The sequence below is a fragment of the Aspergillus affinis genome (assembly GCF_023601865.1).
Source record: "Aspergillus affinis strain CMG 70 chromosome Unknown NODE_195_length_42756_cov_86_583894, whole genome shotgun sequence".
Taxonomy (NCBI): domain Eukaryota; kingdom Fungi; phylum Ascomycota; class Eurotiomycetes; order Eurotiales; family Aspergillaceae; genus Aspergillus; species Aspergillus affinis.
In genome coordinates, this window is record NW_026515976.1 from 1 (window position 1) to 27,472 (window position 27,472).

Sequence of the window (27,472 nt, forward strand, 5' to 3'; positions counted from 1 at the left end):
TACCCACCGAGCATATACCTACATTCAGTTGAATCGATAGGATATCTGCTTAGGGCAATGACCAAGTCAACCGACAACTATAGATGGTATTGAAGCATTCTGTTCTGATCTTAAAATAGCCGAGGAAGAATGTTTTCCCAATTTAGGTGTCTGGTCTCTTGCACTACATCATGCTCCCCTCTATTCCTATCTATTTCTAAATAGAGTATATAGATGTAAGAACAGCATAAAGCAGTGGTCCTACATCCTAGGTATTTGCTAATAGCTGGGCATTTTGGCTCTTGGTTGTCCTCAGAGGCGCACAACCTCTGGCCTGCAGATTCCGAACTTTCCGAGTTGCAACAATCAGAATTAACTTATAAGTATAAGTAATATGAATACGGATTAATGGCTTTCGGACTACTGCGAATGGCTGCATAGTAAATTCGTAAAATTCGGAATATGTAGGCTAGAGAATATAAACTAGCTCCAGTGTATTATGTAAAAGAAACTGCAAGTAGCATTACTTAATGTTTATATAAGTTCTATCCCCAATGAGTACCGTAATAGGTATTCACTAATTACGCTTAAGCAAGTATATCAACTCTGCAAGGGCGGCTGGATGACCCTTGATGGCCGGGAGGCCCATTAAAAGTACGTAAGTTTTATGGTTTACGCCTTATTGTCTCAACCAAGATCCATCCCACAAGCAAACAGTGGTGAAAATGAGATAAGAAACGCGGGAGGCAAGCTCAGAGAAAGGTAGCGGCGTATATAAACGGATATAAGTAAGTCAACAAACGAGAACAAGTACATGGGCTTCCATGAGTCCCATAAAACTCCCAGCTTGGATGGGTCTCGTTAAACAGGGACATACATCGGACAAGGAAATGACTGATGCGGGTCCTGTTTACAGGTTACGGTTCCGGTACTTGAGGAGGATCGTGATATAACTATTCGCTCATTGGACATTGTGCATCCATGCGGGAGAATCCCAACCAGTTCTCGCACAAACTACTCAACATCAAGGAAGTCTCTGTCAATGCAACATTCAGATATGCATTACGCCCTAAGTAGTTTCTCCGAAGGGGTACCAGATAGTCCTCGGCCGTAGTGGCGAAGCACTAGTAGGCATGGATTCTCCTTTCTAACGAGCAGCATGCTGTACTGTTATGGTACATACATGATGGTTAGATAGGGTAAGGGTGTTTGGCGTGTGATGGATACGTGAGTTGCTCAGTACCTAGTGGAGAATTGTCCAGATGGGTTACATTCGAACGCCGTGACGGTCAATTTCGCTCCCTGGCTCCAACGCCCTTCGTGCTTCGTACGATAACGGCACGATCATCTAGCCGGATTCGACGAAGGATTTTCATCTGACTTTCCGAGACGCTCTCTATTAACCGATTCAAAGGACCGGTCTATGCGGAGTACAAGGCAGGTTTGTCATATGTCTGGGTGTGGTTTGTGGATACTGTTCACCTGAAAATTTCAGCCTGAAAATCTGAACCGAAGCGTAGAAATCATGCGTAGTATTAATTAATGGAAAATTACTTGGTTTATTTGAGCATTTGGGCTCACCGTTTCGTAGTGAATGGTTTTGTTACGGCCCCTTCTGGCTCTGCAGATTGTTCGGAATTCGGAAAACACTGAACCATCGGCCGTCTTACCTTGAAGTAGTAAAGGAACCGAGACGCTACCTAGTATTATCTGATGCATCTGATATCGTAGGGACAATACATCCCGCCGGCGTGGCGCCAAGGATTCCTCTTCCATACGGAGTAGGCTACGAGAGAATACCTGGTGGAGTACTCAACAGTAGGAAGAGAATGTTTTCGGAATCCCACTATGCTGTATCTTGCTATTTCGGGGCAAGAATTTTCATCCTACCAAGTATTTATTTGGTACTTTTTCGGCGAAGCTTTGCGCAGACTCCAATCTTGATTCCTTATTGTTCATCATATTGTTTCTTTGGACTCCTTTGTCAACAGATTTCTCGCTTTCACTGTGATTTTAACGTTGACCTGAAGACATGGAGTCGAAAGCTGACCGCCAGAGGAACAATGTCTGGAGTAACAAGTACTTTGCAATTTCAATTGGAGCCATGATGGTTATCTTCATCGTCCATCACTGGCTAAGAGTTCTGCATTTCAAGTATGGCTCCAAGAAGCCAGGCAATTTGATACAGTGCTTAACTCACATACATCGGTTCGTTTATTGCTCACCTAGTGTATGCCTAGTCATTGACAATCTATAGAACTACGAGGAACAGTCTCGACAGCACCATACTCGGCCTCCATGTTGGTCGATGGTTACTTTATGCTGTTTACTGGGCAATCAACCTGATCCTGATCCTGACGAAAGTGGACTTGGGCAATCTTAACTATGTTCGTTGCCTTCATCCCGGTTTTTCGTGCTTATGGAGCTAACCTCAGTCATAGGTCGGGAAATGTCTTGGCTGGTATTCACCGTCTCGAGTCGTTTCAACTCTCCAAGCTAATATCTACCAGGAAGTCGCTAACTTTGCCGGTGCCATTGCGGGACTAGCCATGGTAATCATAGGCATTTCCACTATAGACTAGTTTGTCCGGAAGTCATACGAAGGTAATCCCTTTCCATCAGCCCTCTGCGTATTCCAATTCTAAGCCTAACTCTTCTGGATAGTGTTCTACATGATTCACCTCATTATGCTCGTGCTCATCATGATCACAGTTGGAATGCACCGTCCAAAGATCTCCACCACATCACTCGTCATTGTTATATTTACAGCTTGCATGTGGTTCTTGGATAGACTGGTCCGCACTGCCAAGATCTGTTGATACTCTTTGGGTAACCATACCATGGTCACAGCTATGCCGGATAACGCACTTCGCGTAAAGCTCATGCAAAATAGCCCCTGCAAACCCGGATCTTATTCCTTTCTGTGGATCCCCTCCGTGCGTCTTTTTGAAATTCATCCATTTACGATGGTTTCTACGGACCCGACTGAATTCTTGATTCGTGTTTATGATGGCTTTGCCCGTGAGCTCTATGGTCTTGCTTGGAAAGAGCCGGAACGAGCACTTCGATGCTCTATTGATGGTGGATACGGGCAGGTGCCTAATTTCATTGCCTTTGATAGAATTATTCTGCTCGCGGGCGGCAGCGGAGCCAGCTTTACATTTGCTATTGCACTCAGTGTACTTCAGCAGGCTGCTGCTGCTAATACCTCAAAGACCATCGACTTTATCTGGGCCGTCAAACATCAGGGTAAGTACATTATCTCATTCGATGTTTTGTCATAACAATCAGAGCTAACTTCAAGTAGAAGCATTGAACTGGTTTGAGATAGAGCTCACGCAACTTCGAGAGAGCTCCAACATCAACGTATTCATCTATGTTACGAGGGAGGGAATTTCGTCCGGCGACGCCACACCCCAAATGATGCTCCAAATGAGCCCCCATCAGCCGCAGTGGCCATTTCCGATCCTGAAAAGAGTCTTTCAAAGACATCAGCGCCTAGGCTAATAGCCAATGAGTCTTAAATGCAACAAGGGCGGCTAGATATATCTCTTCACATTACAGACTACATTTTAATGTTTGGCTTAGAAGAAAGACTGGGTATCGGTGCATGTGGGCCAGCTGAGATTATCGATGCAACCAAAAGGGCCGTGGCTCAGGCTGAAGGAGCATTCAGGACGTCAATCACGCTGCACACCGAGGTCAGTCGTCTACTTAGTTTTCAGGGTTTTAGTAAGATAGCTGACAATTGCAACAGTAATTCATGTGGTGAGCTGCTACGGTAGGCCCTAGCAGCTTTAACTCATAGTCGTGGCCTCAGGCGCCGACACCTTGCACGATTCAATGAAGAACATACCAAGTTATGCGAGGGAAGGAACAAAGAATACCGACGGTTCGTAGACCTATTGTTTTAACTGTACTAGAGACGCAATCAGTTTACCACAGATGCATAGACTTCTATAACGTATCTTATATATTGCATTTTCCTTGGTGGTTACAAGAAAAGCTCGTACTGTTTTAGGAATCATCTCGCCATCGACAATTGTATCGACGGAATTTTAACGTATAATATTGACGGTGGACCTAAACTCCTTAAGCTATGTACAGCTTCGAAAGATGAATCATTAAGACCTGTTTTTGGCCGATCTAGATCCCGATTTCCTATGCGTATCACTTAAGGCGAAGAACGCTTTTTCAGTGACCTAATTGCTACCTCCTGTATAGTATGATATGCAACAGATGTTCACATTACAAACTCGATCAGTCTTCCCTCTAACGAATGCGTCCAGACGACCAACCCATAAAGACTCATAGATCGAGGATATGGACACACTTTGTAGTTCTAGTTTAATCCTGAGCCTCCCGTTCCTGAAGCCACTTCCCGATGATAGCCCGAGCCTGCAGGTCTTCCTGCACCAACTTCGTCAACTCCTCTTTTCTCTGCTCTTCGTTTTCAATCTGCCTAATTTGCACAAGCTTTTCCATCACCACTTTCCTAGCCTCTTTTTGCTGCTGTGCATACTCCTCGTCATCACTATCATCCATCCCAAACGCATTACACACGCTTTCTCCTACATCCTCTCCCTCGCTATCGGCTTCAGACTCTGACGTCTCTTGTCCCTCAGGTGTACCGTCAATCGGCCCGGGTTTTGGAACCGGTAAACTAATTGTCTCTCTTTCTACGTCGACAGGCTAAAGTGGTTTGGTCAGTTGATACTCATAGCAAGCACCTCATAGGAAAAAGACACATACCACACTTCGCTTCTTAGCGAGCCACTTGAGAGAGTACTCCACGCCTGCAAACGAGACGACGTAGCCATTCTTGGTCTACAGCATATTAACAATCCGCTCCCAGTCCTAATAGCGAGTTTCGAAGGGGAAACCGTCTGCAATTACCTTGTTTGGGGGGTATGTGGCCCAGTTTTCTCTACTAAGCTTGTCATAAGCTCCAATGCCGCCGCCTACCTTACCGATTCCTGTAGCTCCCAAGTCCAGTGAAAAATCAACATCGCGGTTTTTCTCAGTAGTGAGCTTGATCGCACACTCATCGGTGACCCAAACAGCCATAATAACGAACAGCCCACGATTTTTGATCTCGTGACGGCGACGCCGGGGCTTGATGATCTCTGCCGCGTTCTCGTCCACCCAATCCATTATTTCATGCTTGAAGGGATTCTTGAGTTTGTGTTTGCGCACCACTGAGTTGGTAATGAGGGCTGCACTGCCAGTCGACGAACTGTTGCGCTTCATCTGGGCCGACACGTCAACCGGAGCAGCAGCCATGGCGCCAGAAGCTTCGACAGTGGCCCGGGAGCTCTGTCCCACCTCACTATCGCCAGATTGCTTGTCCCAGAAACACTCCTTCACTTCACCCACTTGTAGGGTGTGGTGGAACGGCCCGTATCCGTTTGATTCTGGATTTCCTTCTTCCATCAGATTGGCCAGTTGGACCCAGTCTTCATTTCTGTCGAAATATCCGACTGATCCGAGGGGTAAATCATGGGCGTCTTGAGGTTTATAGAGGAAGTTTCCATCAGGTTGATATCCCATGATATCAGCATATTGTTTGGCTGGATTTGAGGACATGGTGTATGGCGGAAAAGGAAACTGAATTAGAAGAAAGAAGCGTACTGTATATTCTCAGAGATATTCAGAGTGCATTGAGATTGAAGAGGACCTGCTTGGCCTAATAAAGTTCGCTGCGGGGGAAAGTGCATGGATACCAAAAACTTGGCAGACAGACGACATGATCGATAGTAGGTAAAGATTGTCGAGAGGGTTGATCAGTGGATTCCAAATCATAGAAAATGTAGATCTGATCATAACCCACTGACTCGCGTAGCACTAAATGACTTCACGAACACAATCTTGCTGGAAGCACCTTGCTCCGGACCCACATGCGATCTGTGCAATAGAATAATTAACAGCCGACAATCAGCGGGAACTGTGGATCCGGGTTTCAGCTCGGCGTGGTCTGTGTCTCTCCGAGGCTATTCGACTGAAATCCATTGGAATTGGACAGAAGTGGCTGTCGATCGTTATTTGAGACTGCAGCTGTTCAGCTCGCCCACTTCATCACGAGTATAAAGACAACGAGGCTATGTCACCCGTCGTTTAATTCTGTCGGCGATCCTACCACCAAAACCTCCTGTTGCTGTACCTACCACTGAAATAGGGGCTTGAACCCTCCAGCCCGCTGAATGTCGCATTTTAAATCATGAAAATCAAAGTGGTTAACTTGCCCGTAGATAACGACAACTCTCCTGCACTCCAGCGCCATTAACACGATTCCGGTGCGCCTAGAGATAATATACGGGAAAGTTTAGCAAGGATCAAAATGGAATTACTAAATTATCTATCACAGTGGTCATAACCATGTAGGGAATGGCTTTAACGTTGGATAAATGCTGATATCATCCTTGCATGACTTGACCTCAATGTCGACGGTGCAAGTCCACTTGGTTGGTTTCTTTTGGTGGAGGTACCAGGTACGTAGGGGCCGACTGAAATCCACTAAGAACGTCAAGGTACAGGTACAACGAGAGGAGGGACATAACGGAGTATATTGAGAAGAACTGATCGCTTAGCCTCTTGAATCGGTCAATCGATCGAGCGCTATATGCGGAGTATAGTGGGGTATTCCTATGACATCATATCTGAAAATTGCCGATCCTGCAGGTGGCCCCGGTGACAAATAAATCGGGCTTTTTAATAAATGTAAATGGAATAATTCAGATGATAAATTGTAGAGTTCTGAATATAGATCAGATCAGCAATATCATTAACCTTGAAAGATTCTATATAGGCAGGATGAGTGACCATTTTCTACAAGAGGGATTCTAATATCTTCTTCACTACCACCTAATCCCAGGATTAGTCTTTGAATTTCGTGTCTCAATTAAATCCATTTGACTACTAACATCTCATCCTACTCGCTCAAGCTAACTAGATTTAATTTCTCTAAAGACATAAACGCTCGCTTCCCCCATTGCTCAAACTCAGTTATATTGGACGGATTCATAGTCCGTACATTATTCATCGCTACCCCGATCTCCTTCATTATCAACTCACGTTTCCTGGATAGAATCCGATCATCAACTTCCATGATATAATCAAGTTTGACTTCTCGGGCTTTCACACACGCCAGCATGAGCTTGATCTCAGCCACCTTGGTGACGTCTCTTAATAGCTGGGCCTTTTCAAGGGCCTGTAGCCCATATCCATGGGCTTGATGTAGATGCTGAGCTTGTTTTGGTCGAGGAAACGGACAATAGTAGCTTATTTCCATTTCGACAAACATCATCTTCGAGTAAACGTACGTCTGTCGGTCGAAGTCAATGGGGTTGAGAAGGCTGCACGCTCGGATAAAGTAACGGAGAGCTTTCTCTCTGTCTTGCAGGAAAGATAAAAGGATGCGGCGTTTGAAATATTCATTACCCTTGCGTATACATAGTGTATCTTTTCAAGTCAGCTTGGGATCCTAATCTGGGGAGTGCGAGCATATAGTTTAATCTTACATTTCCGCTCGTTCACTGTCAATACATATCTCCTCAATACTCTAGATAAGGCTCGGAAACCGGGTTTTCTCTCGTTCTTGAACCGCACCATGTTTAGATGACCGGCGTCTATCGTCTCAACGGTTTCAGGTTTGTAATCGACGCGAGCGGAGAAATCATCCACAACCTAGGTCCCTTGGGTTTTAGTCAAAGCAATATGGAATGACAGATTGCCTCACCTTTCCGGTAAATCCCTTCACTCCTTTTAGCCCCTGCCCTTCCTGAAATGTGTGTATGCGGATTCTGCCCTCGAGAAGGATCTTTCGAAAGTTAAGGTGGATACATTCGAGCATCCGACAATCGACTTCCAGATCCCTGACCAGGATCGGATTCGAATCCCGTAATGCAGCAGCAACGAGATTACGGGCTACTTTGCCCCATGCACCTGCTTCGCTCACTCTATGTGGTGTTCCACAGAACACGACTGTGTCGAAGCGGCGATATAGGGATTGATATCTCATGTCAGAACTTGTTTTGCATTTTTGCACAGCCTGAAAATCTGATTAACTTCGCTGGATATCACGCTGAAGCGATTATCGTACCGCTTTAACAACGAGACCACCTAGGCTGTGTGCGACAAATATGATGGGTTTCTGCGATCTTTAATAAGTACTTTAATCTCTGAACAAGGCCTGGTTCAGACGTCCTACCTTATTATCCATTACCCGCTCCAACCTCACCATGAGATCATTTCCATGATGCAAGATGCTATTCCTGCTAGTACTCTTAAAAATACCCGGGATGACATCGGCGTCATACCCGTAGGAAAAGATCTTCGCGTTGGGAATGACAAACGGGAGGAGATCTGCAGGCCAGAATACCCCTGTTTTTGCTCGCTTTGTGCTGACATCCACGCTGTGCGAGAGCGGCACTTTCGACCAGAACTTCAACAACGATAATCTGGACGAGTTTCCCTCCGTTCCACGAGTGCCGTCTCGACACGCGCTGTTATACTCCCATGTTCGCCTAGGGTGTCCGCGTAGACCGTGGACAAACACTATGCTGTTGGTAAGCAGTCAGCTTTGCGATAACCAGGTGCGGGGACGCGGGGAATATCGGTACTTGACTGCAGGATCTGCCAACTGCCCATTTACACCTCTCCCATCATAGACAAGTGAAGCTCCGATGCGATCAACGGTATAGTGATGGGTACCGTTGGCCATCGTTTGATTTGAAGAGGTGCAGGAGGAAGCATTCTGCGAGGGGTTAAAAGGGTGGGACGAACACTCGGCTTTGATTGTTCCCCGCATTAGCGTCCAGGAGGTGTTTCGGAAAATATCAGATAGCTGTAAAGCAGTTGGCGCCAATGATTAGTCGCCATGTCGGCTTACTGGACGAACTAGGAAGCGCTGCAAACCTCGTGTGGTGCTGACATGCAGCCTTGGTGCCTTTAGCGTCGGACTATGGTCTACAAATAGAGTAAGCTAATTTGTTTTTCGGCAATGATATGCGTAGCTGGGGATTGGACCTTCAGTCGATATGTTCAGGACTTCAGGTTGAGTTAATCGTAAACATCGAATATCAAATACTGATACACTGATCGGTCGTCTAGAGTGGAACGCTCGGTCAAAGTCAATTTTTATCTGATAATCAAGGATCTCCGTCAACAATCCATGACGTCACGACCACCTGCCTCCATCCTGCCTCCATGAACCCTAATGATCCTACTTTGTTTCAACCTCGAGGGTTTTCCTCAGAACCGATCGCCAGCGGGATTGACGTCGGACAGCATGTCCCACGAAGATGATTCTCCACCCGTGAACCGTTTCTCGCGCGCTCTCTGGCACTTCAGTCCTCAATGGTTCTTGATCCCGCAAGGCACCGGCATCATCGCCGTGCTCCTGCACCAACTGCACTACCAATTCGGCGCACTTCCAATCCTTGCCAAGATCGTCTGGATCTATACAATCGCCCTATTCGGTATCACTCTAGCCCTCTACATCCTGCGCGTCATCATCCACCCCCACCATGTCATTCACAAGCTCCGCACTGATCTCCTCGAAACCTCCTGCCTCGCCAGCATCTCCATCACCTTCACCAGCATCATCGAGATGGTCAGTCTCCAATACGGCTCCTCCGCCGGCCTCCCCGCCTACATCCTCTGGTGCATCAGCACCGCCCTCGCTATCATCGCCGTCATCCTAATTCCCTACACCCAACTCAAACTCCAACCCCCGGGTATCGAACACATTCCACCTTCCATCCTCCTCCCCGTCATCGCAGCCCTCACTTCCGCCGCCGGAGGCGGCGTCATCTGCACCTCCGCAAACATCAGCCCCCGCCTCCAAGTCCCCACCATCATCATCTCGTACCTCGAAGTCGGAACCGGATTCGCTCTTGCCCTCGCCTTTACCGCCATCGTGCTTCTTGAACACTTCAACCGGACATATCCCACGCCGAGCAAAGTCTACCAGGACATGGTCCTCTGCGGACCCTTCGGACAAGGTGGATTCGCACTACAGGGTCTCGGCACCGCTGTCTTACAGGGTTCTTTTGCGTCGTATAACCGCGGCACGTTCCTCACTGCCGAAGCGGCCCGTCCGATCGCGTATATTAGCCAGTGGGCGGGGTTGATGTCTTGGGGCTTCGGCACTTTCTGGTGGTGTTTTGCCACCGTGAGTATCGTGCATACGCTACTAAGTCAGCCTGGGGGTTTGCGAGCGACAAGATTTAGTATGGCGGCTTGGGCGTTGATATTTCCGTGGGTAGGTTTTTCTTTTTCTTCCCGAGTGTTGCTCGTTTGGATCTGGTTCGCTGAGACATTGATGATTAATCCATTAGGGCGTGTATACCAATTGTGCGGTGCAGTTGGGGAAGATTATGGATTCGCCCGCGCTGCATGTTTGGTCGACGGTGCTGGTTATCTTGTTGGTTGTGATGGCTATTTGGTTGAGTTTGTGTACTGTCAAAGCAATAGCGACGGGATCGATATTTGAGTTGGAGAATGCTTGGAGGAGAAGTCGGGTGGAGGTGTTAGATGGGGGGAAGCTTTCTTAATAGTTTAGTTTATTGTCCTATGGTATGGTCCCGGAGCAGAAGAGAGGCAGACGAGAACAATATAACCGTAGTCCGTAGAATGATTTGGTATCATGTAATTCTTTTCCATTATGCATTTGAATATTTACTTGTCTATAGTTATGCATTAATATAAACATCCTGGGATTGTGCTCGGATCAAGACCATTGTTCAACCAGAGGAAGTTCACTTCTCCTCCAGTTAACATTGCTGTGTCGGCGGCAAGTGTGCCAATCCCAGGAAACGTCCCGTCCTGCGGGAACACATAAGGAGTTTGTTGGGCACTGGGGTCGGTGGTAGTGGTTCCGGGGGTCCAGTTACTAGAATATTGATTAACAGGTGTTCATGGACATTATTCGGGGAGGGTGAACCTACTCTAGCCATGGAAACGAATCGACCAAAACCTGATTCGTATCGATGACAGGATCTGCCGCTTGTACCGCTTGCTTGGCCACCTTCATCAAATCCATACTAAGCACTTTACCTGTTGTGTATCCGGTGTGCTCAATCTCGTCAAGACATTGAATGCCTTTTTCAACGACGGCAAAGGTCTGTCGCGCACGGTCCGGCTCCGTCCCAAGGTTTAATACGTCATATAACATGGTCATCGTCGCCGAGACGAGAAACGATGCAAGTGCCCCATCATATCGAATGTCTGGGAAGCGGCGGAAATATACATCGTGCGCTAAGTTGACCAAGTTGCGAGCGGCAGATGTCGAGGCGTTAATGCATGCTTGAATGTCAACTCCACAGACCGCAGTCTGTTGCGCTTCTGCAGGGCTCGAGAAGAAAGTCGTCAGGACTAGTGCCGGTCGGTATAGCAGCATCCGAAGAACGTAGTAACTAAATCCGAGACTGATCCTTTGGATTTCCTGCCAATCCTCGCCGATAGGAACGTTCTCGTCAAAGAAGTGAAGATAGGATGGGAGCGAAGTGCTGATGCGTTGGAGGGCTGTGTCGCATTCCAAGCTAGTGTTATTAACTGTAGCCAGGTCGGCGATGCTTTTTATGCTAGCAGGCGAGTAAATATCCACCGATATTCGGTCGGCGAGCTTTCCGATCTCGGCCATGGCTCGCACCCAAGCGCATTCAATGGATGGTGCTTGATAGATGTTTTCGTTTTTGTTGCACGGAAAATTCTCGGGATATGCCGTGTCAATCTGGTTATCAGAGAGGGCAGAGGGGCGACCCATGTACATAGATGAGATGCGTTCAAAGACGAATACGGTCCAAAAGGTGAGTCGAAGTCGATGCATATGTGGTTCTCGTCCGTCCGTCACTTGTGAGCGATGCAAGCCCAGCACCATAGCAATCCGTGTTGCGTGACCAAGATAAAGATAGGCATCGTTTTGTCGCATTAGTTGCAGAGAATACATAGCCTATACCATCAGCAAATGTACTATTTCTTAAAACTCCCAGGCCTCACCTTCAACAGCATCAGATGCATTCCCTTTACACTTGGTTCCTGCAAAAAGATCGGCCCTTCGGCTGCGCGATTGGAGAAATGCTCAGCCCAGCCTTCGACACGTGCCTCGGGCTCCTTATCCTTCAGATTGACGACACGAGCCCCAAGAGCCAGCACCATGAACAAGATCTCCTGGTTTTTCAGCTTGCGACCTCGCACTGGGAACTCCCACATTTGAGTCCATGTTTCCATGACCTCCGAGTGCACAAGCACCGACATCTGCGGATGAATAATCTTGAAATAGGCCTCGATGAATCTTTCGCCTAAAGCTTGGGGGAGAAAAGCCTCCGTCCGCAATTGGGCTAGACGAAGGTCACCATCCGTGTCGGCGGCAAACATGAATCGCTCCATGCCCCATTTGTGCAATGCATCTGGCACGGAGCAGCTTTGACGCGCCAGTAGCGACTGGTTGGACGAAGATTTGTTAATACGCTGGTAGATCCGTTGCAGAAAAGCGAACCCCGACGAAGGACCTAGAGATAGTTATTAGTCCCGTCATGACCAACAAGTGAGAGGGGGAGGGGTGGGTAGAGTACAAACCGTAGAATTGGAAATTTCCCGTCTCCGGGTTGCACACACCGATTCCAGCCCTGAGTTCATGCTGTCGTTTATAATGGACCGGATCGTCCATTAGTGTCACCGACGGCGACCATTCCGTCGGTATTGGAGACTGCGTGGTGGCCGGTAACAGCGCTGCTGGCGCCCGAGGAGCCTCTTTCGGTTGGCGGCTTTTCCTCTTGCGAATGTGCCCCGTTCGATAAGCACATCGTTGCGGATCTCGTGAGCAAGCATTACAAGGCTGTTCGCCATTACACTTGATTTTGCGCGCGCGACAATGTTCACAGGCTCGAGGGACCCGCTCCCGAGGGGAGGGGGTCATGATAAGTACAAGGATTAAAATGAGGCAGCTGGGATAGTTGAAAGGTCGGTGTAAATATGGCAGTCACCAAGTAAAGTTGCTTGCTAATCCAAGTCTTGATAGGTCATTTCACGGTGCATGTCAGGATCTCATTGGATCGGGCACATTTGTAGCACAGACCAGGTAGTTAATAGTGGAGGCTTGTTAAGAGCAGGGATCGGGTCAAGATCTCGCGAGGGTGGATCTGACGCAATTTAGACCGTAATACGCACGATCTTATGGAGGTCGGGGATGGGGAGATGTTGGATACGACAATGGAAGAAAGCGGATTCGATGAAGAAGTCCGGCCCGTTGATTATTAATCCTTCCTGTGCCCTAACTAGGTTAATTATTACCCCGATTGGCAAGGAAAGTCTCCGAATTTGTCATCATGGCATCATCCATCATCCAACATCCATGAGGCATTCATTGTTTACTTCTGGCGATAACAGCCATAAAATGCCTGATCAGCCCCTCCGTAAGCTGTATGTGGGCCGCAATCATCCGTTCAATATCTCATTAACATCATGTCTCAGAAAGCTCTTGTGGTTTCCGACGAGTACGAGCCGGTCCTCGTCACCGATCGCCCTATTCCTAAGCTTCGCGACAACTTTATTCTTGTCAAGACTGTCAGCGTGGCTTTGAATCCGACCGATTGGAAACAACTCAAAAATAGCCCTCCTCCCGGGGCCTTGATTGGTTGCGACTATGCCGGCATTGTTGAGGAAGTTGGTAAAGGTGTAACCAAGCCCTTCCGCCGGGGTAATCGCATCTGTGGTTTCGCCCATGGCTCCAACGCTGTCAATCCAGAAAACGGCGCTTTTGCTGAGTACATCGTGGTGAAGGGCGATGCAGCAGCTCTCATTCCAGACTCACTGAGCTTTCAAGAAGCAGCCACCTTGGGAGTTGGTATTGGTTCTGTCGCCCAGGGTTTGTATCAAGATAAGAAGGGACTAGGACTTGCACTTCCTACCAAGCCCCTCGCCCATCCCGAGCCTATCCTCATCTACGGAGGCTCATCAGCTACGGGCTCGCTGGCCATTCAATTTGCCAAGCTATCCGGTTATACCGTGATCACCACTTGCTCGCCCCGCAACTTCGATTTTGTGAAGCAACTGGGCGCCGATCTCGTTTACGATTACCGCGATCCAGAGGCTCCCAAAGCCATTCGCGAATACACCAAAGACGGGCTAAAGCTAGTCTTTGACACTATTGGAACAAAGGACGCTATTCAATTCAGCGACAACGCACTATCCACTCAGGGTGGTGACTACGTTACTCTGTTGGTCGATAAGATCGACCGAGAGAATGTGAACTCACGATGGATCATCGCCTATTCTACTCTTGGGGAATACTTCAAGTATGGCCAGTGGGAATTCCCTGAGGTTCCCGAAGATTTCGAATTTGCTGCAAAGTTCTGGGATTCTATCGCGCAGCCTTTGCTTGCCGAGGGTAAAATCAAGCCCCATCGGCCAAGTGTTATCGCTGGGGGTCTTAAGGGAGTCGCAGAAGGACTGCAGTTGATGAAAGAAGGTAAGGTCAGTGGCGAGAAATTGGTTTATAACATTGCCGAGACCCTCTGAGCTTATCAACTACTTGTGATGGATTGTTATGTCGAAATGCCTGTTCAGCGATATAGCGGAATATTGTTTATTATTTAGTTGAAAGTATAATGCTTGCTTGTCAATATCAGAATTTCCAATCTCTTATAAAAGTATTTCATTAACATTTTCTTTTTGGAGATTCTGGAGACAGAAGAAACATCGGTAATTCAAAAAAATCAATGACAACTGTGATGCCCTACCGCTTCCTCCGTCTGCTCCTTATATTGCGACCAGGCCAACATACCCCCACTAATGACAATACGGCACATCATACTGCGACTGAGACCCTCCCGCCGTATTCCCCATGCTAGAGATAGTAATGATATTGCCAGAAAGACGAAGCGCAAGTTCTGAAGGCTAGCCGCAGTCACGGAACCAGCAAAGACCAAATCAAGAACAGTCTTGAGCAGGATCGTTAGATATATCATGAAAAGAATCAGAATAGAATAAACAATGAAAATAATTACCGGTAACCAACAACACGAGCATGATAATAATGCGAATCCTTCTAGTAAAGCTACCGAGCCCAATTGAAGAACGCGCGATGCAAGGCCCTTTTCATTTGGAGTCGAACTCGTGGCTTCCTTCTTGACGGAAGGAGGACAATTTTCACAAGACATATTTGATAGAGACTGTTTCTTGAAAAATCTGTGGATGATTGGTTTTATGTGGTTGACAGCAAGGGTTTACTGGTTTCTTTATAGGTGTCCTTTGTGGAGCAGGGATGGGGCTGGGGCTGGAATGCGGCATTTGCTTTTCCGAGAAATCTCCACACTTTCAACTGTCTTACATGCCTTGTCATATACCTTGAATTACCATATTTTTAAGGTTAGCCAATGCTAATATGAAATTTTGAATTTGATTCGCCTTTCTGGGGGAGATCCGCTATTATCCAGGCCGATATGCAAGGCTGAACTCTTCAAAGCAAGGGGTTGGAAAGACAGACGACATCGTTTTCCAATAGTAGTTATCGCTAGAATCACTGAGCCCACTGATACTCTACAGCTATCGACAGTGGCATGAGAATAATATTTGTTGAGTAATAACTCAACTATTATCTCTCAACTAAGAAGGGATTCCGATTAATTTGGGGATCTCTTCCATGAGGAGCGGCCATTATGACGAGTTGAATATAGACTCTACTTCGGAAGGTTTGCTGCTATTCCTGCATGGCCTCTGGATTCCAAAGAACATTCGCACGTTCAAATCCTCTCTCTCATACACAGACCTTCTTAAACCCAACATTTCCTCGACGCCTTCAATCTCCCAAATAACAGTGCAGTCGATCAAAATCGCGAATCATACTGACCATTCGACCACCAAGTAGGCAAAACGATGACGACAAACAGTTAGATTTGCCCATCCCCAAAGCATAATCATCAACCCCCAGACCATTCGATACCATGTCTCCTCCAAACTCCAACTACAAATCCACCTGAAGGTTCCATCATAAAATATGAAAACTCCCAGGATTTTGAGCTCTCTGTCAAACTTATTGAGGTCACCGTCGCTGAAGATGCGGAGCAATACTAAACAAAACCATGCACAGATCCACAGTGGGGCGTTCCAGAAGTTCAGGCGCGGAAATAGCATTCGCTGCCATACGATATGCTCCGGGTGCGTGATTAGGTGCACTGACCGGAAAAGGGTGTATAGCACGACGACTAGAGGAGGAAGTTGGTGGGAAAGATCGTGGAGACTCATATTTGCTGGCTTAGCTTCACGGGTAGAGATTTAGACACTCTGAGGGTATGAGGTATGCAATTTAAATGGTAAAGGAGAATGGTTCAGAATAGACCATGATGGGAAAGTCCTGACTATTTATAAGAGCAGAGCTCAACTGACTGGCAAACACTGATCGACTGCGACAAAGAAAACAGCAAACACCACCATCAATCTTGCTTGCTATGAATAATTTACGCATTTTGTCTTCTTTGTCGTTACAATCTTTCTAGATCTTTCCGAACTGCCTTTACTGACAGGCTGGGTCATGGCGTGTAGGGCGGAAAGCCATTCTCGTTAAGCACTAAAATCATTCCTCTTGAACATCAGCCAACTCTTTCTTCTGTTTTTCTCTTGCCCTTGTACGTTTTCTGCTTTTAATTCTTCTTTCTCGTTACTCTCGTTGGTGCAATACATTTTCTATCACTATTTATATCAGGGCCTGTTGATGCTCACGGTATCAGAAGATCTAGATCGTAGTTGTTCATAAGCAAATCACTATCCTAGATCTTAAATCCATATTCTATGTCCTGTGTTTTTTTTTGTTTTTTTTTTTTTGTTCTCCTTTACAATCAACCACCCTACTTAGTCAAACCAAAGAGAACAATCAAGACAGTCAAGGTCAGAGGAAATCCGGTTCAAGTCACTCCTCTATCTGCATATCATACTGCCGATATGCACGATCTGAACCGAGATTTAATGAATATATTAACGGTCCGTACCTACTAGCCCCAAATCAATACCATGAGTCTGGCCTAGTTACTTTGGTCTAGACTGCCTGATTATCAAAACGGTTCTCTGATGCCAAGACTGCGGGGAATTGCAACAAGTGTCTAATTAGCCAGTTCCAGACTTGATATTAGAGGCATCGGATATCCGACACTCCGACTTAAAATAGAATTCATAGACTTAGACATATAAATACGGAAACATATCTCATAATGACTTTACCCCTTTCCAACATTCTCAAGAACTCAATCTCTTTAACATCACCAACATCATGCTCGTCCTAGTCGCCGGTGTCACAGGCAACATCGGCCAACATCTCATCACCTCTCTCCTTCAACACCCCCACCAAGTGCGCAGGCTCGGTCGTAACCCGTCCAATCTCTCTTCCTCAACCCTTACCTCCCTAGAAAGCTTCGTCGAAAGCTCCTCATAAGCCGATACCCAAGCTCTAGCCACCGTCTGTCAGGGAGTCGATGCCGTAATCTGCGCCTATAGCGGCATCCCCGAGCTCCAACTCGAAGGCCAGCTCCTGCTCATCCGGGCCGCAGAGCGCGTCGACGTACGTCGCTTCGTCGCCGCCAGCTGGAACTATGATTGGGGCGATATGGCCCTCGGCCAGCATGAGAGTTACGATCCGTACATCTCGATTCGGAACCAAGTCGATCTCAGCGTGCCCATTCGCCCCATTTATATTTTCTGCAGGGTGCTGGCGGAGGTGCTCTTCTCTGGGCCTGGACACGGGGACTTTTCGCCGGCGAATCATGGCGTTTAGGATCCGGAACGTAAGAGGCTTGAGATCTGGGGCTCTGGAAAGGAGATCTGGCATTGGACGACGGAGAACGATGCTGCCGAATTTGCAGTAGAGACTGTGCTCCGTGATGACGCTGAAAGGGGCGGGTTCTGGACCGTGGCGTCGGGTGGTCACTCGCTTAGGCAGATTGCGGATGTGTATTCGCGCGTGAGGTCCCGGGATGTGCAGGTTGATATCATAGGTAATGAGAATGATTTGAGACAGAGAACCCTCCAGGCAAGGCTGGCTGGACATCGCAAGCATTTCTGGGAGTACATCGGGTGGTTATGTCAATTGTATACGGTAGACGGGACATAGGCGTTGAAGGCGCTTCAGAACGAGCAGTTGGGCGTGCGCACAATCTCACTGGAGGAGTTTCTTCTGGAGAATCCGCAGATATAGATAGCCTCTAAATATCGATATCAACTGACGGAATGCAAGTTTTTTGAATGAGAATGGCTCAAAATGTTTCCAGTTCTTCACCAGTCGAAACTCCCCGGCATGCGCGGCTTCTGTTCCTGCTCCTTCTTATTCTCCATGGCGCCCTCGCCCCACCGCTCCCTCCAACATGCCAGTTCCTCTTTCCAAAGATCATTTACGCAAGGATCGCACGAGCTCCCGCAGCATTCGCCCAGACCCGGCGGCGGTGGTGGATCGTCATGGGCACGTTCAGCTGCGCGCACCAGCTGCTTAGTACGGGTGGCTGTCAGGCGCTTTGCGTTTTTGATCCGAGGGACCTCTTTAGGCGTGTATAGTGGATCAGGAGACATGCTTGATTTCGAACTGGTTATGAGGAAGAACGGGATCTCTTTTGCAGTTTATATTCAGCAGCCGAGGATGAAAGGGTAAACATTCTACCGGCCATTATCGTGCTTAGTCATATTCTTAAAACCGGTCGGTGTACAGCCAAATTGGACCTGAATAGCTTCATGATTCAATGCATCCATTTTGAAGCTTCATTTCCCTTAGACGGCGTGAAAGATCATCGCAGGGCCCAGCACTCGTAGTCCGCCAATTTCCCGATAAACAACGCCTTTCCGAATCGGTTCGGAGATCCGCCATCTCGGTCTCCGAAAGCATATCCGAAGATCCGAATCTTCATACAAGCGTTTAAACTGTGATTCAGAGAAACTGAAATGAGCGATGTGAAGCAACCAAAACTCGGACTTAACGGTCCTTAATCTAGCTCCCTGTATTTAACATCCGTGGTTTACTTGGGAACCTACTTATCAAAAACCGTGTTCAAGTCCACCGGAACCCAATTCCATCCTCATTGTCCAAACAGTAACATGAATAAAATGCCACTCTTTAGGTATCTTCTCCTCAAAGGCCTTCCAGTTGGCGGAGCGCTTGCAGCGACAAGTTTTTTCTACACGACCCGTCAGATTGAATTCGTTCCTCTACCTTCTTCAGATCCAATCTTCCATTCCAAATACCACAGGAACTATAATCCCTCCGGCAACCCAACCATCCATGACTTGCATGTTCGGAGAATTCCATTTTCGCAAATAGATCCCGTTCTTTTGCAAGACAAGCAGAAGCTTCTTGAACGATACTGCGGTGGAGTTTGGGCCGGGCTTGGTACGCCTTCTTTAATTCGACTTTATCTGGTTAGAGTAACAGCTAATCAACACACCACGAAGGGTTCGCAATCCAACGCATCCTCCTAACATGTTTCTATAGATCAGCAGCTACAGAGAAACAGCTCTGGTCCCCGTCCGAGCTTCTCGACTCCGAATTTGAACCAGGAACCACGATCGTCGATCACTTCAATGTCTTGGAGAAGTCGGAGAACTCAATTCTCATCCGGGGCGGCGATGTAGTCTCAAATCAGGGCCTTCGGCCTTTAGATGCACTAATGGAAGTTAGTGTGCAGGTTAAACCGGAAGAAGAAGTTGTTGAGTTTGGCTTCAAGACGCTATTCTTTCAGGGATTAGGGAAAGCGGAGGGATCGCTGATGCCGGCACCGGCGGTTTGGTTGCATGAGCAGTACGCCAAAGCGATGCTGGTTTCGGGGGTGCGATATGTCCTGAAATAAGATTCAAGGTTCGCGCTGGAAATGAGTCATTGGATCCACCCTTGTATAATTAAAATCAGTGGATGTGTATTATCTACCCAAGAAATAAAGTATAGAAGCCCGAGTGGATGTAGGGCTCCCCGCCAAGACTCATCAGTCAGCGGAACAATCTCGACTCCTCCAAATGACTAAATCCGACGCGTATAACTTCACGAATTCACTTCTTTCGCCAGTTTCCCTTAACTGGGCCCTCCACTTAGTTTGCCAAATTTTTGGCGCTTCATATCGATAATTTAATAACCCTGGAAATATACCACCTAATGACCGGAGAAATATTACCTGCCGTAAGTGCGAACGCTGAAGTCGACTTCCCCTATTCGCGTAAGCTTACTGTCAAGCATTTACGGACACGCTAACGGACCGTTAGTGTGATCTGTGCTATTCGAGAAAAGTGAAATGCGATAGGCAGGAAAGATGCTCGAATTGCGCAGATTCGGGTGTGGAATGTCGACGATTACGGCCTCATCGGCCTGCGAAGCCGAAATCTCTGTCGGGGTATGTTAGCTGCAGGCCAGAACCTCAGATAAAGCTGACATCAGCAGGGTGTCGGCTCTTGAAGAACGGATCTTAAATTTGGAGAAAGTAGCTTCTAGCTCACACAGGTAATTTCCTCGTGGTATCTGGTCTGCGTTCGAAAACATAATTTGACAACTCTCTACAGGGCCAGCATGAGTCCACTTAGCCACATCCATGAGGCAGAAGACGAATCACATGTAAAAAGAAGAAAGCTCGAGCACAACTCTCCACATAGCAGTACGCCTCATGGCAACAATGAATCAATCGGAGGCCCGGATGATTCCACTCATCATGCCAAGAAGGCCAAGGCTATCATCCAGAACGAGCTGGATGGGAGTGAGAACATCAGCCGTGAGCGATGGATAACGCTCAGATCCGCCTTAAGCGTTGTCGACAGGATGACCAAGGGAGACATCAATGCGGAGTCAGAAAAGGATTTACCGCCCGAAGTAACGAGTCAAGACCCCGAAATTGTTGTTCCTAATGCTCCTCCGACAGAATTACTGTATATGCTTCTTCGAGGTAATGTTTTAGAACCCGTTGGATTTGGAACTTGCTGACCTCAAAGAATAGAACCCACGGTCACAGAAGTACCAGGCAATCGTTTGATATGGCCAGATCATATATCAGAACAGACACTTGAGAAAATGACAGTCTATCTTCTAGAGAACGAGACCCGGGGACAAGTATTTCACCAATATTGCGTGTGTGTCTACGTGAAAGCGATTTCACGTCTATATAACGTTTCGAGGGTATCCAAAAACAAATCAATTCACCAGCATCTCGCCAATTCCAGGAAGTTATACGAAGCGGCTGCTATTCATTCTCTCAAACAGCTTGACATCCTTGCCATGCCGAGTCTTGCTTTAATACAGGCATTACTGTCAGCTGTACGTTTTTATACCCCCGAACACGCTTTTCTATATACAAATTGACATTCTTCATATAGGGTCTTTTGATGCAGTCTTTGGGAAGAGCAAATCACTCATGGGTGCTAACATCCTACGCTGCTCGTTTGATAGTATCTCTGAACTATCATGATATTAGCGATCCTTCGAACGGGGAAGAAGAAGTCAAAAGTTCGCTATATTGGTGTTATTATGTTGATCGAACTCTCAGCGCTCTTCTGATTCGACCGCCATCACTGCCCAATCTTCAAGTATCTCCCACTGATCTGGTGAGAATGGATACATCGGTGCCATATACGCCACTCATCCGCATCATCATAGATTTGTCTCAAATTCAAGACCAGCTGCTCGACATCTCGCTTCACGGGAAGCACAGAAGCTCTAGTCAAGTCCTCGCCCACTGTCAAGGCCTGCAGGAAAGGATGTGCATTATCCACAACAATTTGCAAGCCGTAAGCCAAGCACCACTATGCGGAAGCAAGCCGGGACTGATATAGCTCCAAGGGCCGCGACTCCATCCCTGAGTTGATCCTGAGCGACTGGAAATCTGTCGATTTCTGCTACTACGCCATACTCGTCGAAATCCTACGAACACGCCTCCGCTACGCCCCTAGTCCACTAACGCATCGAGAATGCCTCTCGTACGCCCGATGCTCATTGAAAGCGTTACAATACCTCCAAGAACACGTCGTCAACGAGTTAGATTTCGCTCCGTACCCCTTCTTCCTCACATGGTTTGCATCCCCCGCTTCCATCAACCTACCCAACACTTGATGCCTAGCTAAACACGACCACCAGGACTATGTTCATGTACCCTCTCAGCCCTTTCTTCGTCCTCATCTGCAACATCATCGGGACTCTCGATAAAGACGACTACCATCTCATTTGCAGCATCACTCAAGGCCTCGCCCAGTTCACCGAAAGCCCCTACGTCACCAAGATGCTTAACCTCCTGGCCTCTCTGCAACAACTATGCGAGCCCTTATTCCAGACCGTCGACAGTCAGGACGCTCCACCGCCACGGGGGCGACGATGGTATCCATTGGCCACGGCCACGTCCGAGCCTGAGACCACGGTTCCCGGGCACAGCGCTACCGCTTACGGGACCGAGAACATGTCAGTGTCTTCGTCGGCGGCTGTTGGTGCGCCGACGGAGCTCTGGATGCAGGAACAGTATCCGGCTGAGGTGACGCCTTCGACGGAGGGAATGATGTGGCAGTTATTCAATAGTCAGCTTTCGTTGGGGTTGTTTGAGCCGGATCATTTGTCTTTTGGGACCGGTTGATCGGTGGTTTTCTTGTGTTTGTATATGTTGAAAATGTGTATAGTTTTCGGTTTGGAGCTGATTGCGTCATTCGGTCGGTTGGTTTGTCGGTGTAGTGGAAGCGAAATATTTCGGGCTTCACCGTGTTATTCGGAGGACATATTCTGGAGTTGGGAAGCTATATGATATCACTCAATTGGACATACACTACATACTCACACAAGTACTGAACCCCTACCTACGGATAGATTCAAGTTCCAGCCATAATCCATTCACATGATAAAGGTCACATGATCTCCACCGTCGGCTTACCTCATCGCAACAAACCCAGCAAACATCAAGAAGCCCAACGACCCAACAAACTGAGCAAAGAAGATCCAAATAAATCCCTTCCACCGACTCTCCTTGGCTTACCAGATAGACATCATAAGCACCTCGATAAATCGCACAGGGAGTGATAGATAACTAAGACCGGACCTACATCTCAAATCCCGCTTCTCACTAGTCCGAACCCATCGGGTCTTGGCAGCGTCTAACCCAGGGCAACAGAAGCCAAGCTGCAAGTCTTACCGAGGGTCAGAGGGTAAAACTCTCGCATGTTCGGGTTTGGGTTTGGATCTGTCAGGTGAAAAATTCTTCATGCAGGCTGGCTGCATACAGCGTACATAGTGAGAGCTGACTGAAACTACGAAGCTGTTAGTATAATTTTTTGTTCTGATCTGGGAGTATCGGCAAACTCCGTACATAGATCAATTTTTTCTCAATTGACTCCGTAGGGGAGTGGAAGCGTAATCATGGAAGGGTACGGACAACGAGTAAGGCCAGGCAGGTCTGGGTGAACTGAACCGGACCTGACGGCAACGGTGACGTTCACGATCCGGATCGCCGAATCCAGGATCCACCACGGCAGAAGCCAGAAGGGCAGAACGGAGCGAGGTTGGGAAAAGGAAGGGCCCCAAGGGAGGAATGGGGGGGTGTTTCATCACCTGCAAAAGTCGAGGACAACATCGACACGTCGCATGTTGAACTGTCTACTGTATCTATCTTCACCGTAATCCATGTGTCCATCTCATCTCATCTCATCATCGGTCTACGTAGCTAAATGAACGTGTCGAGGAAAGCTAGGAAGAACGGATAGGAAGGGCCGTGTGTTGCCCGAGACCCGAAGAAAAGCCTCCGTGCACATACCCCCAAGGGCGTGTCCGTAAGAGCTACCCTCCGGTCCGTTTCTCACGTCTCAGACTCGTCTCACATTCCATAATTTAATGAAGGCTATTCCGGCAAGGAGGCGCGTTCATTCCGGTCCTGCCACCGCTATTCCTGGCGTCGCTCTGTTGTTGTTTTGCCTTTTCGTTTTCTTCTTTTTTTCCGGTGTCGTACGGTGACCGGTGTAGAGCTGTAAATGGCCTAGTTTGCTCTAGTCTTATCTAACTAGCTTAAGCTGGCTGAGCTTTGTTGTCTTGTCCATCTGGCTGTTTGTCTCCATGTCTGAGCGGGAAAGGGAGCTAGGGAGGGAGGGTAAGGGAGCTACTACTAACAATCCGGAGAAAGCTGCCAGCTAGCTCGAGCTTACTGAATTCACGGACTAGAGCAACCTGGATGGCAGATGCCAATTGAATGGTTCAAGAATAGCAGAGATTCATGAAGACACGTAAAAAACGGAGGGAAAAGTCCGGGGTAAACTGCCCCAAGGGAGAGAAGAGTGCACGTATCAATTTCGATCCCGAATTCCTTCAACCCGATCCTCCAATTCCCAAAACCAAGAAAATCGTAGGAGTAATACAATCATTGAAGATGGCAGAAAGGATGAGAAAAAACGACGTCAGTGACAAAAAAGAAAGGTGGCTCAAAGGAGTTTTAGTGGCCATTTTAAACTCTATATGTACAAAATGTATTCGGATGATAGATGAGACGGAATTGTAGTACATGATATATAAAAAGACCACGACAAATTACCTCCTTCACGAGAGAACCAAATGAGCGGAAAACCCCGTCCGCAGAGTTTCCGAAAAGCGAGCACGATGATTTCCTTACACCAATTCCCCCAAGGGCTTGACAAAAAGAGTTTGCGTGGACGCCCACACGGTGCTCCCCGGGAGGGGAAACAGTCGTAAAGAATCCGCCCCCGACCAGCTCTCTTTTATAAAACCATGATATTTCAGATAATTTAGACGTACTTGCACATCATGGCAACCATCAGGTCGAACAGACCGATGGCCTCGACGAAAGCGAAACCCAGAATGGCGTAGGAGAAGAGCTGGCCACGGAGAGCAGGGTTGCGGGAGACGGCGAGCAGGAGGGCACCGAACACAACACCGATACCGATACCGGCACCACCCAGACCGATGGCGGCGGAACCCATACCAATGTTCTGGGAGACCTGGACCATGGCGTCGGCGATCTCAGAGGAGTACTGGCGGCGGGCGGCCTGGTTGGCGAAGACCTGGCGAGCGTTGGCCTGGATGAGGCTGGAGGGCTGCTGGCGCTTGAGAGTCTGGAAGGGGGTCATGGGGATGGTCTTCTTCTGGGAGGTGAAGGTACGCTTGGGGACGACAGCGTTGACGCGGGTGGCCGGGCGGGCGACCTTGGAGGTCGCGGCCATGGTGGAGGCCATGCGAGAGGCGAAGATACGAGTGGAGGACATTGTGATGGATTGGTTTGTGGTGGTTTGGTTTTTTTTTGGTTTATGAGAGGAGTTGGGAAGGAAAAGGGTAGGGAGGGAGGAAGAACTTTTTGGGAGGGAAAAAGCTGGAGAAGTTGACAACAGAGGCCTAGCAGGACATAAATACTCTCCCGCTAAATTTTCGTCTTTTTTGTGTCCACCCACCGTCCCCGTCGGTCTTAGTGCGCCTGCGTGGGTTGGGAAAAAAGCCCTACCTGCCACTAATGGTCCGTTTAGGCCTACGTGGTGTATATCCCTATCCCTATTCCAGCGTAATTCCCAGGCCTCCTCTGCTTTTCCACGCACATCCCTCTCTTCCCTCGCCCTGGCGACGCCTGCGACTTATCGGGTTCGTTCGGGATGGGGCCAAGGGAGGATTCTTTCTGGTCCAGCCAATGGATCAGGGTCTTTGCCGGCCGCGCTGCTCCGCGGATGGAGCTGAAGGTGAGCAGTCCACGAGTCCCGAGTCGTGATTTGAGTCCACCGGTGATCCAATTGACCCATCCGGTGGACATGTTTCCATGGCAATTGAAGCTTCTACAGTCTTACTCCTACATTCTTGCCTTCCCTTCCTCTCTCCCCTCCGTCACCAATTGCTCAACCTCCCTTTCATCACCTCAACAATGAACCAGCATTAAGGCAGGGAAACGATTTTCTACGGCATGTGAGGTGAGCTCAACGTAGTCACAGAAAAATGAGAGTTCCAGGTGGGTCCCAAGGTTTCAGCTGGGTCCGATAAAGTGGTACAGACCCACATGGCGCTGTCCTGGAATCCAATCACCGTCCACAGCGCGCATGCTAATTTCTGGATTTCTTCTCGGACTCAAACCCACCGGGCCGAATCGGGTATGCGGCTCCACTGCATCCGGACTTCCCAAGCCAAATGCCAATTTTGTTTGGTTGCCGCCCCGATGGACCTGGTGGATGTTGGGCTTTTTTCGGCTGGAGGGAGAAAAATAATTTCGTAGGCGTCTTCCCTCGGGAAAGATGCAGCAAACCTGGATAAAATGAAACCAAGAAAAAATAAAAAAATAAAAACCCTCCGACCTCACCGACTCTTCCCTATTTGGAACGTCTCGGAATCCGTCAGGAATGCTGACCATCCACAGCACCTCCCCCAATCATCCACTGCCCACCCGAGCTTTCTCCCTGGCTCTTTGAAAGGGCCGGTAGCCTAGGGAGGATTGGTCAGAGGGTCAGATGGACGTGTAACCCCTTCCGAGGGTGGTTGTCCGGGTTATATATCTTTTTTGGATATATCAGAGAAAATCCTGCAGGGAGACGCGCGCAGGCACCCAGACAAAAAAAGAAAAGGGGGGGAGGCGCTTCGCCGCGCCAGCGTCGCTAGCTAGGTAGCCTCGCAGCTTCCAACTTCCAAGACGAGAATAACTCCGTCCGCGGCGTGACCTGAAAATTCCTGCGATTGTCGGCCTCACTTTTTTTTTCGCTGGTCAGCACTAGCTTCTCTCCACCACCGGAAAAAAACCAACACGAAAAAAAAAACGATCACATAACAGTAAAACAATCATAAACATTCATCCTCTCTCACTCATCCCAAGTCAGCTGGCTATTGACTCTACTTAAATAATACCCTCTACCATCCCCCTTCCCCTGGGGATCCCACATTTATTTTCCCCTATACTCCGCTAGAGACAATGGGGATGATTTCATTTCAGCCGCCCTGCACTCTTACGTAACCCGCATCCCTGCTCTGCTCTCCGATAGGGAAATCTCAATTACCCGTTCCCCCTTACTATCGACCACTTACATATGTAGCTTCTAGCAGGGATGCGCCAGATGAACAGCTGCAACCTGCAGTAGCTGGGCTAGCTTAACCTTGCGCTTAACGGTTTCCGTCGTTTGCAGTGCCGGTTCTTTCCGATCGAGCGCTCCGGTTCGGAAGAGTTTATTTTTCTTCTTTTCTTGCTGTCACTGTCAATTGAATTTCAGTCAAAGGGTGCAAAAAAAGTAGCCACTTGATTATTATAAAACAGTAAAAGTTAAATCACCAATAACAACAATTAACAACAAGGGCCATATTAAATCATGACCTCGGTGTTGATGCTGGCGCGTTAAATGATAGCGTGGCAGTAGCTGGGCCGCCTCAGGCAGGTGATTACCGTCTTCGGTTAGCGCCGCGGCCTCGCGTCACTCTCCCGGCCTGGAAAATCAGGAATCCCGCGGGCAATTACCTCATGTCCTTGTAATCCCGTCTCATCTCATCGGAGACTGGAAATAGATTATCGATTGTGGATTGTGGATTGTGGCAGTTAGGGGAAATGAAGAT

At 48.1% G+C, this 27,472-nt stretch overlaps 10 protein-coding genes across 10 annotated transcripts; 5 read left to right on the plus strand and 5 right to left on the minus strand.

The window, feature by feature from the left end:
- Positions 1–2,011: 2,011 nt before the first annotated feature.
- On the plus strand, positions 2,012–3,486 carry KD926_003720 (NADPH oxidase family protein; the record flags this gene model as incomplete). Its single annotated transcript, XM_053094959.1, has 5 exons — positions 2,012–2,187; positions 2,237–2,366; positions 2,421–2,531; positions 2,859–3,228; positions 3,287–3,486. The coding sequence occupies 5 exons, from the start codon at positions 2,012–2,014 to the stop codon at positions 3,484–3,486; spliced, it is 987 nt and encodes a 328-aa protein (XP_052950311.1).
- An 840-nt stretch (positions 3,487–4,326) lies between these two features.
- Positions 4,327–5,565, minus strand: KD926_003721 (uncharacterized protein; the record flags this gene model as incomplete). The annotated part of the gene is made up of 3 exons (XM_053094960.1): positions 4,327–4,671; positions 4,732–4,806; positions 4,876–5,565. 3 exons carry the CDS (start codon positions 5,563–5,565, stop codon positions 4,327–4,329), a joined length of 1,110 nt encoding a protein of 369 aa, XP_052950312.1.
- A 1,342-nt stretch (positions 5,566–6,907) lies between these two features.
- On the minus strand, positions 6,908–8,698 carry KD926_003722 (esterase/lipase family protein; the record flags this gene model as incomplete). Its single annotated transcript, XM_053094961.1, has 6 exons — positions 6,908–7,437; positions 7,497–7,662; positions 7,715–8,026; positions 8,078–8,128; positions 8,186–8,537; positions 8,598–8,698. 6 exons carry the CDS (start codon positions 8,696–8,698, stop codon positions 6,908–6,910), a joined length of 1,512 nt encoding a protein of 503 aa, XP_052950313.1.
- A 495-nt stretch (positions 8,699–9,193) lies between these two features.
- Positions 9,194–10,471, plus strand: KD926_003723 (putative malic acid transport protein; the record flags this gene model as incomplete). The annotated part of the gene is made up of 3 exons (XM_053094962.1): positions 9,194–10,150; positions 10,210–10,240; positions 10,317–10,471. 3 exons carry the CDS (start codon positions 9,194–9,196, stop codon positions 10,469–10,471), a joined length of 1,143 nt encoding a protein of 380 aa, XP_052950314.1.
- A 206-nt stretch (positions 10,472–10,677) lies between these two features.
- Positions 10,678–12,895, minus strand: KD926_003724 (Zn(II)2Cys6 transcription factor; the record flags this gene model as incomplete). Its single annotated transcript, XM_053094963.1, has 4 exons — positions 10,678–10,870; positions 10,926–11,929; positions 11,977–12,488; positions 12,556–12,895. The coding sequence occupies 4 exons, from the start codon at positions 12,893–12,895 to the stop codon at positions 10,678–10,680; spliced, it is 2,049 nt and encodes a 682-aa protein (XP_052950315.1).
- A 545-nt stretch (positions 12,896–13,440) lies between these two features.
- Positions 13,441–14,496, plus strand: KD926_003725 (zinc-binding alcohol dehydrogenase family protein; the record flags this gene model as incomplete). Its single annotated transcript, XM_053094964.1, has 1 exon — positions 13,441–14,496. One exon carries the CDS (start codon positions 13,441–13,443, stop codon positions 14,494–14,496), a length of 1,056 nt encoding a protein of 351 aa, XP_052950316.1.
- Positions 14,497–17,416: 2,920 nt separating this feature from the next.
- Positions 17,417–18,528, minus strand: KD926_003726 (uncharacterized protein; the record flags this gene model as incomplete). Its single annotated transcript, XM_053094966.1, has 2 exons — positions 17,417–18,005; positions 18,242–18,528. The coding sequence occupies 2 exons, from the start codon at positions 18,526–18,528 to the stop codon at positions 17,417–17,419; spliced, it is 876 nt and encodes a 291-aa protein (XP_052950317.1).
- Positions 18,529–19,047: 519 nt separating this feature from the next.
- KD926_003727 (uncharacterized protein) lies at positions 19,048–19,796 on the plus strand (the record flags this gene model as incomplete). The annotated part of the gene is made up of 2 exons (XM_053094967.1): positions 19,048–19,339; positions 19,402–19,796. The coding sequence occupies 2 exons, from the start codon at positions 19,048–19,050 to the stop codon at positions 19,794–19,796; spliced, it is 687 nt and encodes a 228-aa protein (XP_052950318.1).
- A 299-nt stretch (positions 19,797–20,095) lies between these two features.
- On the plus strand, positions 20,096–22,544 carry KD926_003728 (Zn(II)2Cys6 transcription factor; the record flags this gene model as incomplete). Its single annotated transcript, XM_053094968.1, has 9 exons — positions 20,096–20,119; positions 20,203–20,330; positions 20,378–20,437; positions 20,497–20,873; positions 20,925–21,055; positions 21,131–21,241; positions 21,301–21,711; positions 21,764–21,993; positions 22,058–22,544. 9 exons carry the CDS (start codon positions 20,096–20,098, stop codon positions 22,542–22,544), a joined length of 1,959 nt encoding a protein of 652 aa, XP_052950319.1.
- Positions 22,545–24,690: 2,146 nt separating this feature from the next.
- Positions 24,691–25,167, minus strand: KD926_003729 (ATP synthase subunit C family protein; the record flags this gene model as incomplete). The annotated part of the gene is made up of 1 exon (XM_053094969.1): positions 24,691–25,167. The coding sequence occupies one exon, from the start codon at positions 25,165–25,167 to the stop codon at positions 24,691–24,693; it is 477 nt and encodes a 158-aa protein (XP_052950320.1).
- Between the last annotated feature and the right edge of the window lie 2,305 nt (positions 25,168–27,472).